This window comes from Gobio gobio (genome assembly GCF_949357685.1).
Source record: "Gobio gobio genome assembly, chromosome: 6".
Taxonomy (NCBI): Eukaryota; Metazoa; Chordata; class Actinopteri; order Cypriniformes; family Gobionidae; genus Gobio; species Gobio gobio.
This window is the reverse complement of record NC_137102.1, coordinates 41,140,735-41,153,765: the sequence shown is the minus strand read 5'-3', so window position 1 is coordinate 41,153,765 and position 13,031 is coordinate 41,140,735. Positions and strand designations below refer to the sequence as shown.

General features: G+C 35.5%; 1 protein-coding gene across 1 annotated transcript; it reads right to left on the bottom strand.

The window, feature by feature from the left end:
- Positions 1–697: 697 nt before the first annotated feature.
- Positions 698–11,350, bottom strand: pdcd10b (programmed cell death 10b). The gene is made up of 8 exons (XM_079819134.1): positions 11,177–11,350; positions 9,032–9,195; positions 8,307–8,360; positions 7,996–8,113; positions 7,673–7,799; positions 2,874–2,952; positions 1,293–1,375; positions 698–1,134 (listed from the first exon to the last, which is right to left on the bottom strand). The coding sequence occupies exons 2-8, from the start codon at positions 9,119–9,121 to the stop codon at positions 1,053–1,055; spliced, it is 633 nt and encodes a 210-aa protein (XP_079675260.1). The 5' UTR covers positions 9,122–9,195; positions 11,177–11,350; the 3' UTR covers positions 698–1,052.
- Positions 11,351–13,031: the final 1,681 nt, after the last annotated feature.

The following is a 13,031-nucleotide window of genomic DNA, read 5'->3' as shown; positions in this document are numbered from 1 at the left end:
GCAAAGATTTCGAGGGGTCTAGGTTTCCACAAAAATAGCACAAAAAAAAATTACATACATTTTTCATCTGTTCTCAATATTGATAATAATAAGAAATGTTTCTTGAGCATCATTTTAGAATGATTTCCTGAATGATTGCCATGATTTTTTCATTTAGAATGATTTCTGAAGGATCATGTGACACTGGAGTAAGGGCCGCTGAAAACTGGCAGTCATAACAGAAATAAATTACATTTTAAAATATATTAAAGTAAAAATCAGTTAATGTAAATTTTAGTTATATTTAACAATATTACAGTTTTTACGGTTTTAAATAAATGTGAACACGAGACTCCTTAAAAAACATCAAATCTTATTGACCGCATACTTTTGAATGGTAATGTATGTTTGTACATAAAATCAAATACAAAAATAAAATGCGTTTCAAAACGCTTAAGTTTCAAAACCAATAGCATTATGAGGCTATCCTCAGCATCTTTCAGCCCAGGACACCCCCTTCTGTATCTGCTCAGACATTACAGAGACCATTAAATATCCACTTAAACAGAGAAAGTCGAAGAGCTCTTCCATTAACCGTGCTTCTTAATGTACATTACAGAGCAGACTTCATAAAAGTCATGTTCTTAACTTCCTTGCTGCATCTTAGGGATATATTAAGCACATCAATTGAAACCCTCCCAAGACAGAGAATATTAAACATTTGGAAACTATTTATTGAACATTTATAACCAAATATCTGTTAAATACATCATTTATTCTTATTCTTTATGCCTGAATGACAAAGAATAGCAATATTTACACTTTGTATATGGAATGTTGCATGACACTTTAAGGCGCAAAGTCTTTTGGCTTTCATTTGATTGGAACAACAGTGAAAGAAAAGTGAAAAAAATCATGATTATTCAGCTAAGAGTAAATGAACATGTCTTGAACTCCTCAAGTTCCTTCAAATGAGGCAAAAGTTTATAAATTATACTTTCAAAAAGACAAAAATCTTTGTATATTACACAAAACTGGCTCCACACACCCGCACACGTCACAAGCTGCGTCTCCTAGGCAACGGTTTTGAAGGTCTGCAGTATCAAGTTAGTTTGGTGGATAAGCCTGTTGGCACTGATAAAGACGTTTATTGCCCTGCGGACGAGAAAGAGAAAAGTCAGTGCTCGGGACATCAATTGGCCTGTAATTTTTCATTGATAAATGCACTTTCATATAAGATCTGTAAACTAATGTCTGCTTGAAGCATGAGCGCTGCACTTTGAAAAAACATCCGTCACTGTCTGCTTGCTTACTTTCCATCTTTGAAGTATGTTTTCAGCGTATCACTGAAGCTTTTGGAGTACTTCACAAACTCCTTCTTTTGGTGTTCAAGTGCCTGGGAAAAAAGGTCTCCATATTAGATTTAATAAAAAAATAAAAGTTACAAAAGTAATCCAAGCATGTTAACTCTTTTCCCACCAGTGTTGTTTTTTATAAGTTGGCAGCCACTGCCAGCATTTTTGACCATTTTCACAAAAATGTCATAGCCCCCAGAATATTTAGTTGTATGAATATCTGAACATGCAATATATCAAAAGAAAGAACGGACCCTCTGCTTTTAAAGGATTAGTTCCCTTCAAAATGAAAATTTCCTGATATTTTACTCCAAGATGTTCATGTCTTTCTTTCTTCAGTCGAAAAGAAATTCATTTTTTTGAGGAAAACATTCCAGGATTTTTCTCCACACCATTGACTTCCATGGCAACCAAAATGTTGAAGGTCTAAATCAATGCAGTTTCAAAGGGTTTCAGAGGCTCTGTGCGATCCCAGACAAGGAACAGGGTCTTATCTAGCGAAACGAGCGGTCATCGTTGGTAGGCACAATGGTAGGCAGAAGTACCGCCCCCGTGTTTACAAAGCGCACATGCGAAGACTAGCAAAACGCGTTAGTATTAGTCCTCGTACGTTCACTTGGGGCGGTACTTCCGTCTACGTCTAGTGTGACGTTTTCGCAAGATTGCGCAATCACTGGCGAACCACAGAGCAGTGCAAGATGAGCAATTTAGGTTAAAAAGTATATTCATTTTTGTTTTATTTTTTTAAATGACTGATCATTTAGCTAAATAAGACCCTATTCCTCATCTGGGATCGTGCAGAGCCTCTGAAACCCTTTGAAACTGCATTGATTTGGAACCTTTAAAACCTTCAACATTTTGGTTGTCATGGAAGTCAATGGGTGTGGAGAAAAATCCTGAAATGTTTTCCTCAAAAAACATATTTTCTTTTCGACTGAAGAAAGAAAGACATGAACATCTTGGATGAGATGGGGGTGAGTAAAATATCAGGAAATGTTCATTTTGAAGTGAACTAATCCTTTAAACAGACAAAAAAACTTTGTTCCAGCGTAATGCATTCATTTTTATCAACACTTGAATGTTTTCTGAATTTCCAATAAATTGAGCTCAATTGGCAGCATTTGAGGCACGTTTATTATGCAAAAAAGGGAGAAAAAAAGACATCATTATCTTTATAAAGAATTTTTGGATGGTTTAAAAGCAGAAAGCGATTTTCTTTTCCACACTAAAATCATGTTACACATTAGGGGCCCTATATTAACAGTCTAAGCGCATTGTCTAATGGCACAGGCACTTAGGGCGTTGACAGAACCCCATTTTGCTAGTTTAACAACGGGAAAAATGGAACATGATCTAAAAACTAGCAAAACTGAAACTAGCAAAAAAACACTTGCGTCGCGCCTGGACTTGTGGAGCTCTACAATCATAATCAAGAGCTGTTAGTTGAGCTTAACTCGTATTAAACCCAACATATTCTTTTAAAAAAAACATCCCAACTTGCTTGTGCAACAGTGTTTCTGTGAAATAAGAAATACTTACCCTGCGATTCTGATACTGATATTTCTTAAACACATTGTTGACTGTGTCCAGCAGCTCCTTTATAGCACTGGCGATGTCTCTGTGGAAATCAGTGAGAGGTCAGGAGTGATGAATACATTTATGAACAGCGAAGCACTGACTCAGCAGTCAGCCAGTGGAGAATGGCAAGATAATAGAGGCGAGGCCCATTAAAATGTCTACAAATCTTTCACGTTTGAACATCTCCTGAGGTCTATGTATCCATGTTATTGTCGGCTATGTGAGACTGCTTAGTCGATTAATTGCTGGCTGATTGCTTGATTAAAACTAAAGCACTTGACTTTATGCAAGGCTATAAGGGGGGAAAATCTATAGGCTCCAAACGATTTTGACTGCGGATATTGCGTAATCATTACTCTAGTTTGTAGTAAGTAAGTTCAACATAAGTAGTCATTTAGCGGATGCTTTCATCCTAAGTGACTTACAGTATGCTTATTACTGGGACAATCCCCCTGGAGGGACTGGAGGTGAAATGTCATGCGGATTTCTGGGCCAGGGGCCGGTTGCACCAGCTGTGCGCAAGTTACAACTTAGCTGAGTTTTTACATAAAGGGGCATTAACTTACAACTTGCACTCTAATAAATATTTTGCACCAATAAACTTAGATGAAACAACTCTACCTATAAACTAAATATTTACAGAAACCTCGACCAGGAGTAACAGTTGAAATAAAATAACACTGACTGAATTACATCAATAAGCTAGTTTACCCCACAGACATGACAACATTGACATTTACAAACGCTTACTTTCTAAGAGAGAGAACATTAAAGTCCCTTTAAGACAAGTCATTTCACTTGGCGGCCATCTTTGAAACGCCTCTCGGGCATGCAAGCTCCTATCTTAGGGAAACATCAAATTCTCAAACTCTTCGCCAAGCTTACGATTAAATTTTACATTTAAACATCACCAATGAAATCTGACGACAACAACTGTCTCATAAATGTGGTTTCTAAACGCTCAAATCATGACAAAAAACCCTGCTTTTTTCAGCCTGGACAAAGCTAAAGCTAAATGCGCGTCTCAGAACACTGTCTGTTTTTATAATAACGAGAGCAGTGACGTGATGACTTTACTAATCAACTATTGGCTCTTTCATTTATAAGGCGGGGCTTACTCGCCATATTGGGCATTGCACTCTCCCATTTAGAAGTAATCGGAGTGAACCGCGTCTTGTATAAAGTCTTTGGAGAACATTATGTGAATAAACTACTTTGTTAGCAGCTCTACAGCACAAACCTGTCCTAAACAGCGCACATCTATGTGCATCATTCCATGTTGTGCATGTCAGATGAATAAATGTAATTTCTTTTGTAAGTGTATTTATTTATTGATTCTTATCCATTTCTGGAAGTTATTTACATATAAAAATACCTATGATGTTATTCATGACCAAGTAGTAATGTATTTTAATGGAAAGTTATTTTTATTGTTAGTTATGTGAGGCAAAAGAAGTTAGAATCAAGGATACTTTTTTTTTTTTACAGCATTTCAACAACTTCTGCTCACATATTTGAAGGCTGCCATTGGATCATTGATTGTAAACATCATTTTATGCGACAATGCATGAAGGCCATGTCACACCAAGCCTCCCTCAAAGAAATAGCAGCAATGACAGCTGACAGTGTTGTCGCCTTGCATTCTGCACCTACGAGCAACTCAATGGTCTATATCAGCACATTCAGCAGGTATCAATACTCTATTTCTGTCATTCAAAAAGAGAAACTGAAACTAGGCCTGCAGATATACATGCATAAACAAAGCAGTGCTTGCTTACCACTTTGAAAATCAATCATGTTGATCACTTTCTTCATTACAGGTGGCTCATGTTGTTAATATTCATGTATTGGAATGAACTCAAGTATGAATTAGAACAACCTTCTGCCTGTGCCGCCTTGACTTCTTTGATCGCTTTCATCACTTTTGCTGAACAGCCAATCAGAGTTCTCAGTCAATGAAGGCCCTTGAAGCCGATTCAACATGCTGCATTGGCTGAACTGTCACGACGGGGGCCCGACATTTGAAAACACACCGCGAAAACTAGCCCAACAGATGCATACCGCGTACGGTGCCAAACCGATACTTTTAAAACGGTACCGGTGCTTAAACGGTGCCTCAACCGATACTTACAAATGTTTTTTATTTTTTTATTTTTTTAAGACACACAAAACGAGGTGGATAAAATTAAAGAATGCCTTTTTATTTAAAAAATTATAATTATTATTTAAATTGTACAATTTATTAAAAGTTTAAAGTATACTTAAATATATAAATAAATACAAAACACAATTTACTTAAATTCACAATAAAACCTAAGCCAACTAACCCAACTACAATAGGCCTAATTTAACACTAAATAACAGTTACAGTACTAATAACAGCAAAGTAGTTGTTATTCTTGGTATGCTGCAAACAAGCTTCAAGGTTCAGCTTTATTTTGAAATATGACCATATTCTCTGGCTAAATATTTTAGAACGCATCAACTTATTGTTTCCATGGCGACGCGTCATGCTTCTCACATGACACACAGCAGCCGCAATAGTGATGCATGACAGCTGTATCGGTTTTATTGCGTTTTTTCTTTTTTCTTCAAAATATTCACAAACTTGTTAACTATGTCACAAACTATCTGATATTCTGATTTTCAAATATGTGTGAGTGAATGTGTGTTAGTTGATCTATAATGTGCGATGGGCGCCGCCATGTTAGTTTGCGCCTCAGAGAATCGGATCTGTCGGATTTATAACGTGTATATTTATCCACGTCTCACGAAATACATAAAAGTAAGTGACCGCTGAACTGGGAGAAGAATAGAGTAAACTATATAGTATATAATGTGTATCTGATATGAATAAAACACGTAGCTAAATTATAACTGTCTGAAAGGATTGTCATTGACATCATATAGACATCAGTGTGTGTTTTTTGCTAGTACTTATGTGCATTTAAATGTCTGAAACCTAAAATAAATATTATGTGGTTGAAAACATAATGAATTGTTGTGATATGTGATGAGCGCGGAGCACGTTTGTCTCTGGCTCGGCGCCAACCAAAGCACGAAAGCACGTTTGAATTTAAGTGGCACCGAAATGAGGCACCGGAATCTGCGTTCTGATTCGGTCCAGTTACATAGGTACCAGTGCCAACCCTACCGACGGGCGATCGAATGAAACAAATGGTGCAACCGAATAAAGTACAGAGTTGGTTACAAAATAGCTAGTAGTCACTAAGCCTCTAGTGTGGACTTTCGGTTCAAATTTATGTAAAAATTACGAATGGCAGGTGCAACAATATCCAGATCTTAAACACTTTTCCATCAATGATAAAGGTATAGTTCACACAAAAATTGTAATTCTGTCATCATTCACTCACAGACTTTCGTTTATCTTCGGAAAACAAATCAAGATCTTTTTGATTAAATCAGAGATTTCTGTCCCTCCGTTGACAGTCTATGCAACTACCACTTTGAAGCTTCAAAAAGTTCATAAAGAGATCGTAAAACTAATCCATATGAATCGAGCGGTTTAGAACAAATTTTCTGAAGAGACACGATCACTTTATACAACGAACAGATTGAAGTTAGCCTTATATTCACATATGAACATTGATCAGCAAACATAAACAGAACCTCAACAGAACTTGCTTGACGCACAAGAACAAACCTCAATGGTTCTCGCACGTCAAGTGAACATGCTTGAGCTTCCGTTCACCACAACTGATGAGTGTGTTGATCTATGTTTATTTGTGAATAAAAGCCTAAATTAAATCTGTTCATCATATAAAGTGATTGTTTCTTCAGAAAATTTGGATCAAAGCGCTTAATTTATATTGGATTAGTTTTACGATCTCTTTATGAACTTTTTGAAGCATCAAAGTGGTAGTTGCACAGCAGTCAATGGAGGGACAGAAATCTCTCAGATTTAATCAAAAAGATCTTCATTTGTGTTCCGAAGATGAACGAAAATCTTTATGGGTTTGAAACAACATGAGGGTGGTAAATGACAGAATTTGAATTTTTTTGGATGAACCCTTTAAAGGTCCCGTTTTTCCTGTTTTTTTTTTAAGCTTTCATTGTGTTTACAGTGTGCAATATAACATGTGTTCATGTTTCGCGTGTAAAAAAAAAACTATATTTTTCACACAATTTACTTATCTGTATACCGCTGTTTTCACTGTCCTAAAAACGGCTTGTTGATTTCCTTATTCTATGAAGTCCCTCCTTCAGAAATACGTAACGAGTTCTGATTGTGCCAGCGGTTCCCCTGTTGTGATTCGACAGCAGCTTAGCGCACGTTGCCCGGAAAGGTCACGCCTCTTACCATAACGGGGAGATGCATGCGCTCAAAGTACAGCGTCCCTGAAGGCCAAAGGTGATTTGACTCCGGGATGAAAATAACAGCGTCTCGACGACATGACGACAAACGCAACCGAACGCAACACTTCCTCTTCTCCACGTGGGAGAGCAACAAGACCACGCCCCCTTTTTTGTGTATTCTTGTGGGCGGAGGTTAGTCAACAAACTGTTCTACTGACGTCATTAAAGCAGGGAGTACAGGGATGTAGTCCAAACCGGCCGTTCGCTGTAGGCTTTGAAAGGGAACTTCTGTTAAATAAAATATCTCGCTTGGCATTGAACTTTGAGCTTTATAATTTTACAGGTATTATTTATGCTCTAACAGCAACATTACACACTAACTAAAGTTTGAAAAATGGGTTCACGAAGAACAGGACCTTTAAGACAAAGGAAAGGATCCTCACTTTATGGTCTGTAGGAAGCGCACTCTGTCGTTGATCTCGTCTGGGATTTTACTCAGGATATGTTTGAGGGCTCGTGCTTTCTCGTTCAGGTCCTGGAATTCCTGCTCTGGTCTTTCAATCAGGTACTCTGTGAAATAGGAGTCAGACACAAACCTTATTAGTTTCAGATACTAAATCAGGTACACATGATCACATATCACTTTGATATTTACTGAAAAACCAAAGAGACTTTGTTGGCCAATCATTACATGTATTATTTTGAGTGTTACAGCAGGAAAGGTGCAGAAATAGGGACTTGTAACAGAGGCAAAATGCTTTCTTACCCTCCACATCATCTGCAGCCATGCGTAGTAGTGACTCTGTGAAGTTGAGCTCCACGTTCTTCTTCTCCAGTATCTTCATGATGATATCCTGAGTGAGCCCTGGGTTCTCTTTCTCTGCCTTCAGAGGGTGGCAATGATTAAAGAGCATTAAACTCACATCGGTAAACCTCACATTATGTTAAGCTTGAAATCAATCTTTTAAAAAAAACAAATACATCACAAGGTTCAGATGAAGAGATAACGTCAGAAAAATAAATACTGTACTATCGGCATCTGCCATCTGATAAATGGACACTTTCAGCAAGTCTTACTTTGATAAATGCTGCCCGCAATGTCTGTGCCGCTGACAGGTTTATCCTCTCCAACTGTCATATTATGAAAGTCAAAATCAGACCAGCATTTCATATTCAAATACTTTATGATAATATATCAACTGCTATCACCAGCTACACTACTGTTCAAAAGTTTGAGGTCAATAAGACTTTACTTTTTATTAAGTAATTTATACCTTTTATTCAGCAAGGACACATTCAATTGATCAAAGTGACAGTAAAGACATGTATAATTCAGTAAAAAATACTGTTTTTTAACTTTCTTTTTAATCAACGAACCCTGGGGGTTCACAGTTTCCACAAAAATGCAAGCAGCAATGTTTCCATAATTGATAATATAGGCCTATAATTTTTCTTGAGCATCAAAATCAGCATATTAGAACGATTTCTGAAGGATCATGTGACACTGACGACTGGAGTAGTGATGCTGAAACTTCAACTTTGCCCCCACAGGAATAAATTAAAAATTTTAAATGAATTCAAAATAGAAAACTATAATATTTCACAATATACTGTTTTTACTGTATCTTTGATCAAATAATGGCAGCTTTGGTGAGCATGAGACTTTTTTTTACTGTTAGATAAATTAAATCAATTTAAAAATCATAACTTTGAGAGAATATATACACAATATACACGGCAAATCATTTTTATGGCCAATAAACACTGCATACTGGCTTATACTGAAGTGTAAATGTAAATACCTCATTGAAGACTGGGTACATGACAGCATATAATGTCATAGAGACTATTGAATTTGTCTCAGCTTCATTCTTCATCTCTTCCATTGTCATCCTCAATGGAGGCCCACCGCAGGTGAAAATGGGCAGTTGAGCCACACAACTCACTCACAGTTCTCTCAAGCGCACTACAATGTTTGGAAGAAATATACTGAATTAATCTTCCAATTATTATTTTTTATTCCCAAATAATAAAAATCAATAGCACTTACATAAAGCATAGTAATTTTTTTTATAATTTAGATAATGTTTATGGGCCAATGACATGACATGTATTTTGTGTGTCCGAATTCATTATTTTCCTAAAAAAATAAATACGTCAAATATCAAATTGATCTACAATATTTCCTTTATAAGATACTCTTTAAATTTTATTGAAATTCAATTGACTTTTTGAGTTGTGGTGTTTCAAAGACCTAAAATGTCAGGTGGTGCGACCAGCAAATTTACATTTAAAAGTATCAATTCCCACTGCAATTGCAAAATGAAGTAAGAAATATAAATGTAAACCATTATATAATGTATACAAATAATAATAAAAAATAAAAATAAATAAAAAATTATATTATATATATATATAAAAAAACTCCTTATGGAAAATTTTGTTCTGAACACAGAAAAGTGTCTTGAATTACTAAAAGGGCAATACATAGAAAAGGGAAAAGGGATTTACCATGTGATATGCATTTTACAATGATTCATATGTATATTGTATATACATTATTTTAAATGAATATATGGTCGCACCACCTGACATTTGCTGGGTGGTAAAATCAGAAATCTTGTTTAATAATTAATTAATGCTGGCTTAAAAGCTGTAAAACCAATAATCAACCAACACCATACATTTTTGGACATAAAAATGCATTTTAAAACTCTTTAGCTTAAAATTATTATTTTTTTATCTTAAAAAATATATATATTATTTTTCTTATTTGTCATTGACCCTTATGCCAGAACTATTTTTAAGAACACTTTGATTTCAAAGAGGAGAGAATAGGGCAATTGTAGGTTGCCATGATTTTGCGCAAGGCAAGTTCCTGAATCAACATCTATCATTGATCCTGTCCATTCCGGTCCAAAAACATAGTCCTAACCCTATCCCTAAACATAATTTATCCCAAAAATCCGACTAAAACGATAGGTGAATAAGAATGGTGTAGAAGCCCCTAACTAACCCTTGCTGTGAGCCTAAACTTGACATTAACTAAAAAACTATCCCTCAAATAATCGGATTGGTTGATTGGAATGTTGTTCCAGGATCAATAAGGATGTTGATGATCCAGGAACATGTTCTACTTGGTGAAATCCAACTTTTTTTAAAAAAAAGTGTGATTGCAAGAAATGTTCAACATTTAAAAGGAACAATATTTCATTAAAAACAGTTTGTCTAGTTAAAGATTGTCCTTATACTCTGATCATTAAAAAAAATACAATGCCACTTAAACTTCTGCTCTATGACAATTAATATTATGCACTATAATATTAAATTAATTATATTGTTACTTGGAGGTATGCTCAAAAGATGCAATTAATATTACTCTGACTTACTGAAATCTCGTTGAAATCACTATTATAAAAGGTAATTCTCAATGTGAATATTTGAATGGCATTAATAGTGCCACATGTTTTACACCAAAAGATAGCAGTTAGATATAAAATAGCCTAGTTATGACGGAGGAAGAATACGTTACTGCTATGGTCTTTCTCTAATAATTAAACTTCACAAGTGACAGCAGAGCCTCACCTAAAGCACATAATATCGACATTATCTGACTCAATCTAGTCACCTTGTTTTAAAAACAGCCTAGAAAGTCGATGCTAGTTAAACTATGGTTAATCTATATCCATTGTAATGGACGGGCTATGTAGCAAATGTTTTCTAGCCTCTTTATTATTAAACTCAGTCATTCGGGTTCATATCGATTCAGTTTGGTTGTTTTTAAACCATCAAAGCGAAATCAAATAGACCTCATCCTGAAGCTCATTTTAGAGTTAGCAGCCTAGCTTTCATAGCAAGAGAGTAGCCGGCTGGCTATCAAAGTTAGCAGGCAGAGCTGCCCATCTCGACGTCTGTAGACTTGATCACAATAGTGTCAACTGAAATACCTGCTCTCGTCTTCGCCTGCACGTCCCACAGCGGAGAGGTAAGTACTAAAGGCTTCCTTGACTGACGCTTAGCTAACAAAATGTAGCTGTTTGTTTTCAACTTCGGAAGTCGGAAGTTTTCTGCGTGAGCTGTGGGAAAGGTGACGACTTCCGTCTCCTGACCAACCATACTGCACAATCTTTGGGCGTTTAAGCGTGTCTCACATTTTGTTTTGAATATAATGTAAATATTGTTTTAAATATTTTTATTGTTAAGCAGTAAACATACAGGAATTTATCTGCGTAAAAATACAGAACGCAGATATATAAATAATTGTATGGACAGAAGAGGAGTAAAAAAAGGTGAACATGACCAAAATAACCACAGTAGGCTAATCATCACATTAAACACACCAAACACAGTGGCGTGCACAGACCTCCTCAGGGGCAGGGGCAGAAGGACCACAAAGGGTACTAAAAAATAACAAGAATCTAATGTACTTTTTACATAATTTAAATGCATTTATTTATGACATAAATCACCTGTATTTAAAGCAGTACACATCTGTCTGTTGTGTTTTTAAATATTTTAACAACAAAAAAAGGGGGGGGGGGGTACATTTTGTTCCCCACTGGCTTTCAATATATGGTTAAAACCATTCTTAAAAATATTCCATATTTCCTTGGCATTCTATGAAAAGACATTGATACAAATACAATGCATAACACATCTAACAAAAACAGGGAAATTATGATAATATTACTAAATATATATATATATATATATACATATAATTATTTACTTTGCTAAACTAAACAGTGAGAATCAAGCAGGTAATTATGAGGAATTCATGTTCAGTTTTGTTGATGTTGTAAGCCTGCATTATAAGTATGAAAGTATTAGCTATCATGAAATCGGTAACATTTTACAATACAATTTCATTAGTTAACTACATTTGTTAACATGAACTAATAATAAACTGCCCTTCTACAGCATTTATTAATCTTATATTAATTGAGTTTATATTAATTTCAACATTTACTAATACATTATTAAAATCAAAAGTTGTAGGCTGTTATATTAGTTAATGCACTGTGTCAAGTAACATGAACAAACAATGAACAGCTGTATTTTTATTATCTAACATTAACATTAAGATTAAAATATTAATATGCAATAACAAATGTATTGCTCATGGTTAGTTCATGTTGGTTAATACATTAACTTTACAAATGAGACCTTCATGCAAGTGTTACCATGATATCAAATATATACATTTAGAGTTTGACATGGACTTTTTCATTTAATTTCTCTAGATTTATTTCCCCGAGCTAATAACACGATAAAAACAAATTGAATGACATTGTCAGACTCGTTCATCAGCCAATCAGATTCAAGCATTCAACAGCCCCGTAGTATAAGCTTTTATTATAATTAAGCATAACTTGCACGCTCCCGCAACCTTTACAGTAGCGTGGTGGTAGGATAAATATACATTTCCTGTATTAGCTTACCTGCTGATCGTGTAGTTTGAAAACTCGCGCGGCTAATTGCAGTGCTGTGTGCAGGCTGCGTGCATAGAGCTGAAAGGGTAACTCCGCCTACCGATCCACCTCCGCCAATTTTTTTTATAAAAAAATACTTTTTGTAATATTGTTAGTGGTAAAATGGTATAGAAGCGTATTGTTATTTATTAAAATATTTATAATAATAGTAAAAAATATTGTTTACTATTACCAGGGAGGGGCACATTACATTTTGAGACAAAATGTCTCAAAACGACCCCCCCCTTGTGCACGCCACTGACCAAACACACGGCTTTATGGCTAAATTCAGGTTCCTACTGAGAAGCATACACGTTCCATTTAATTTTAA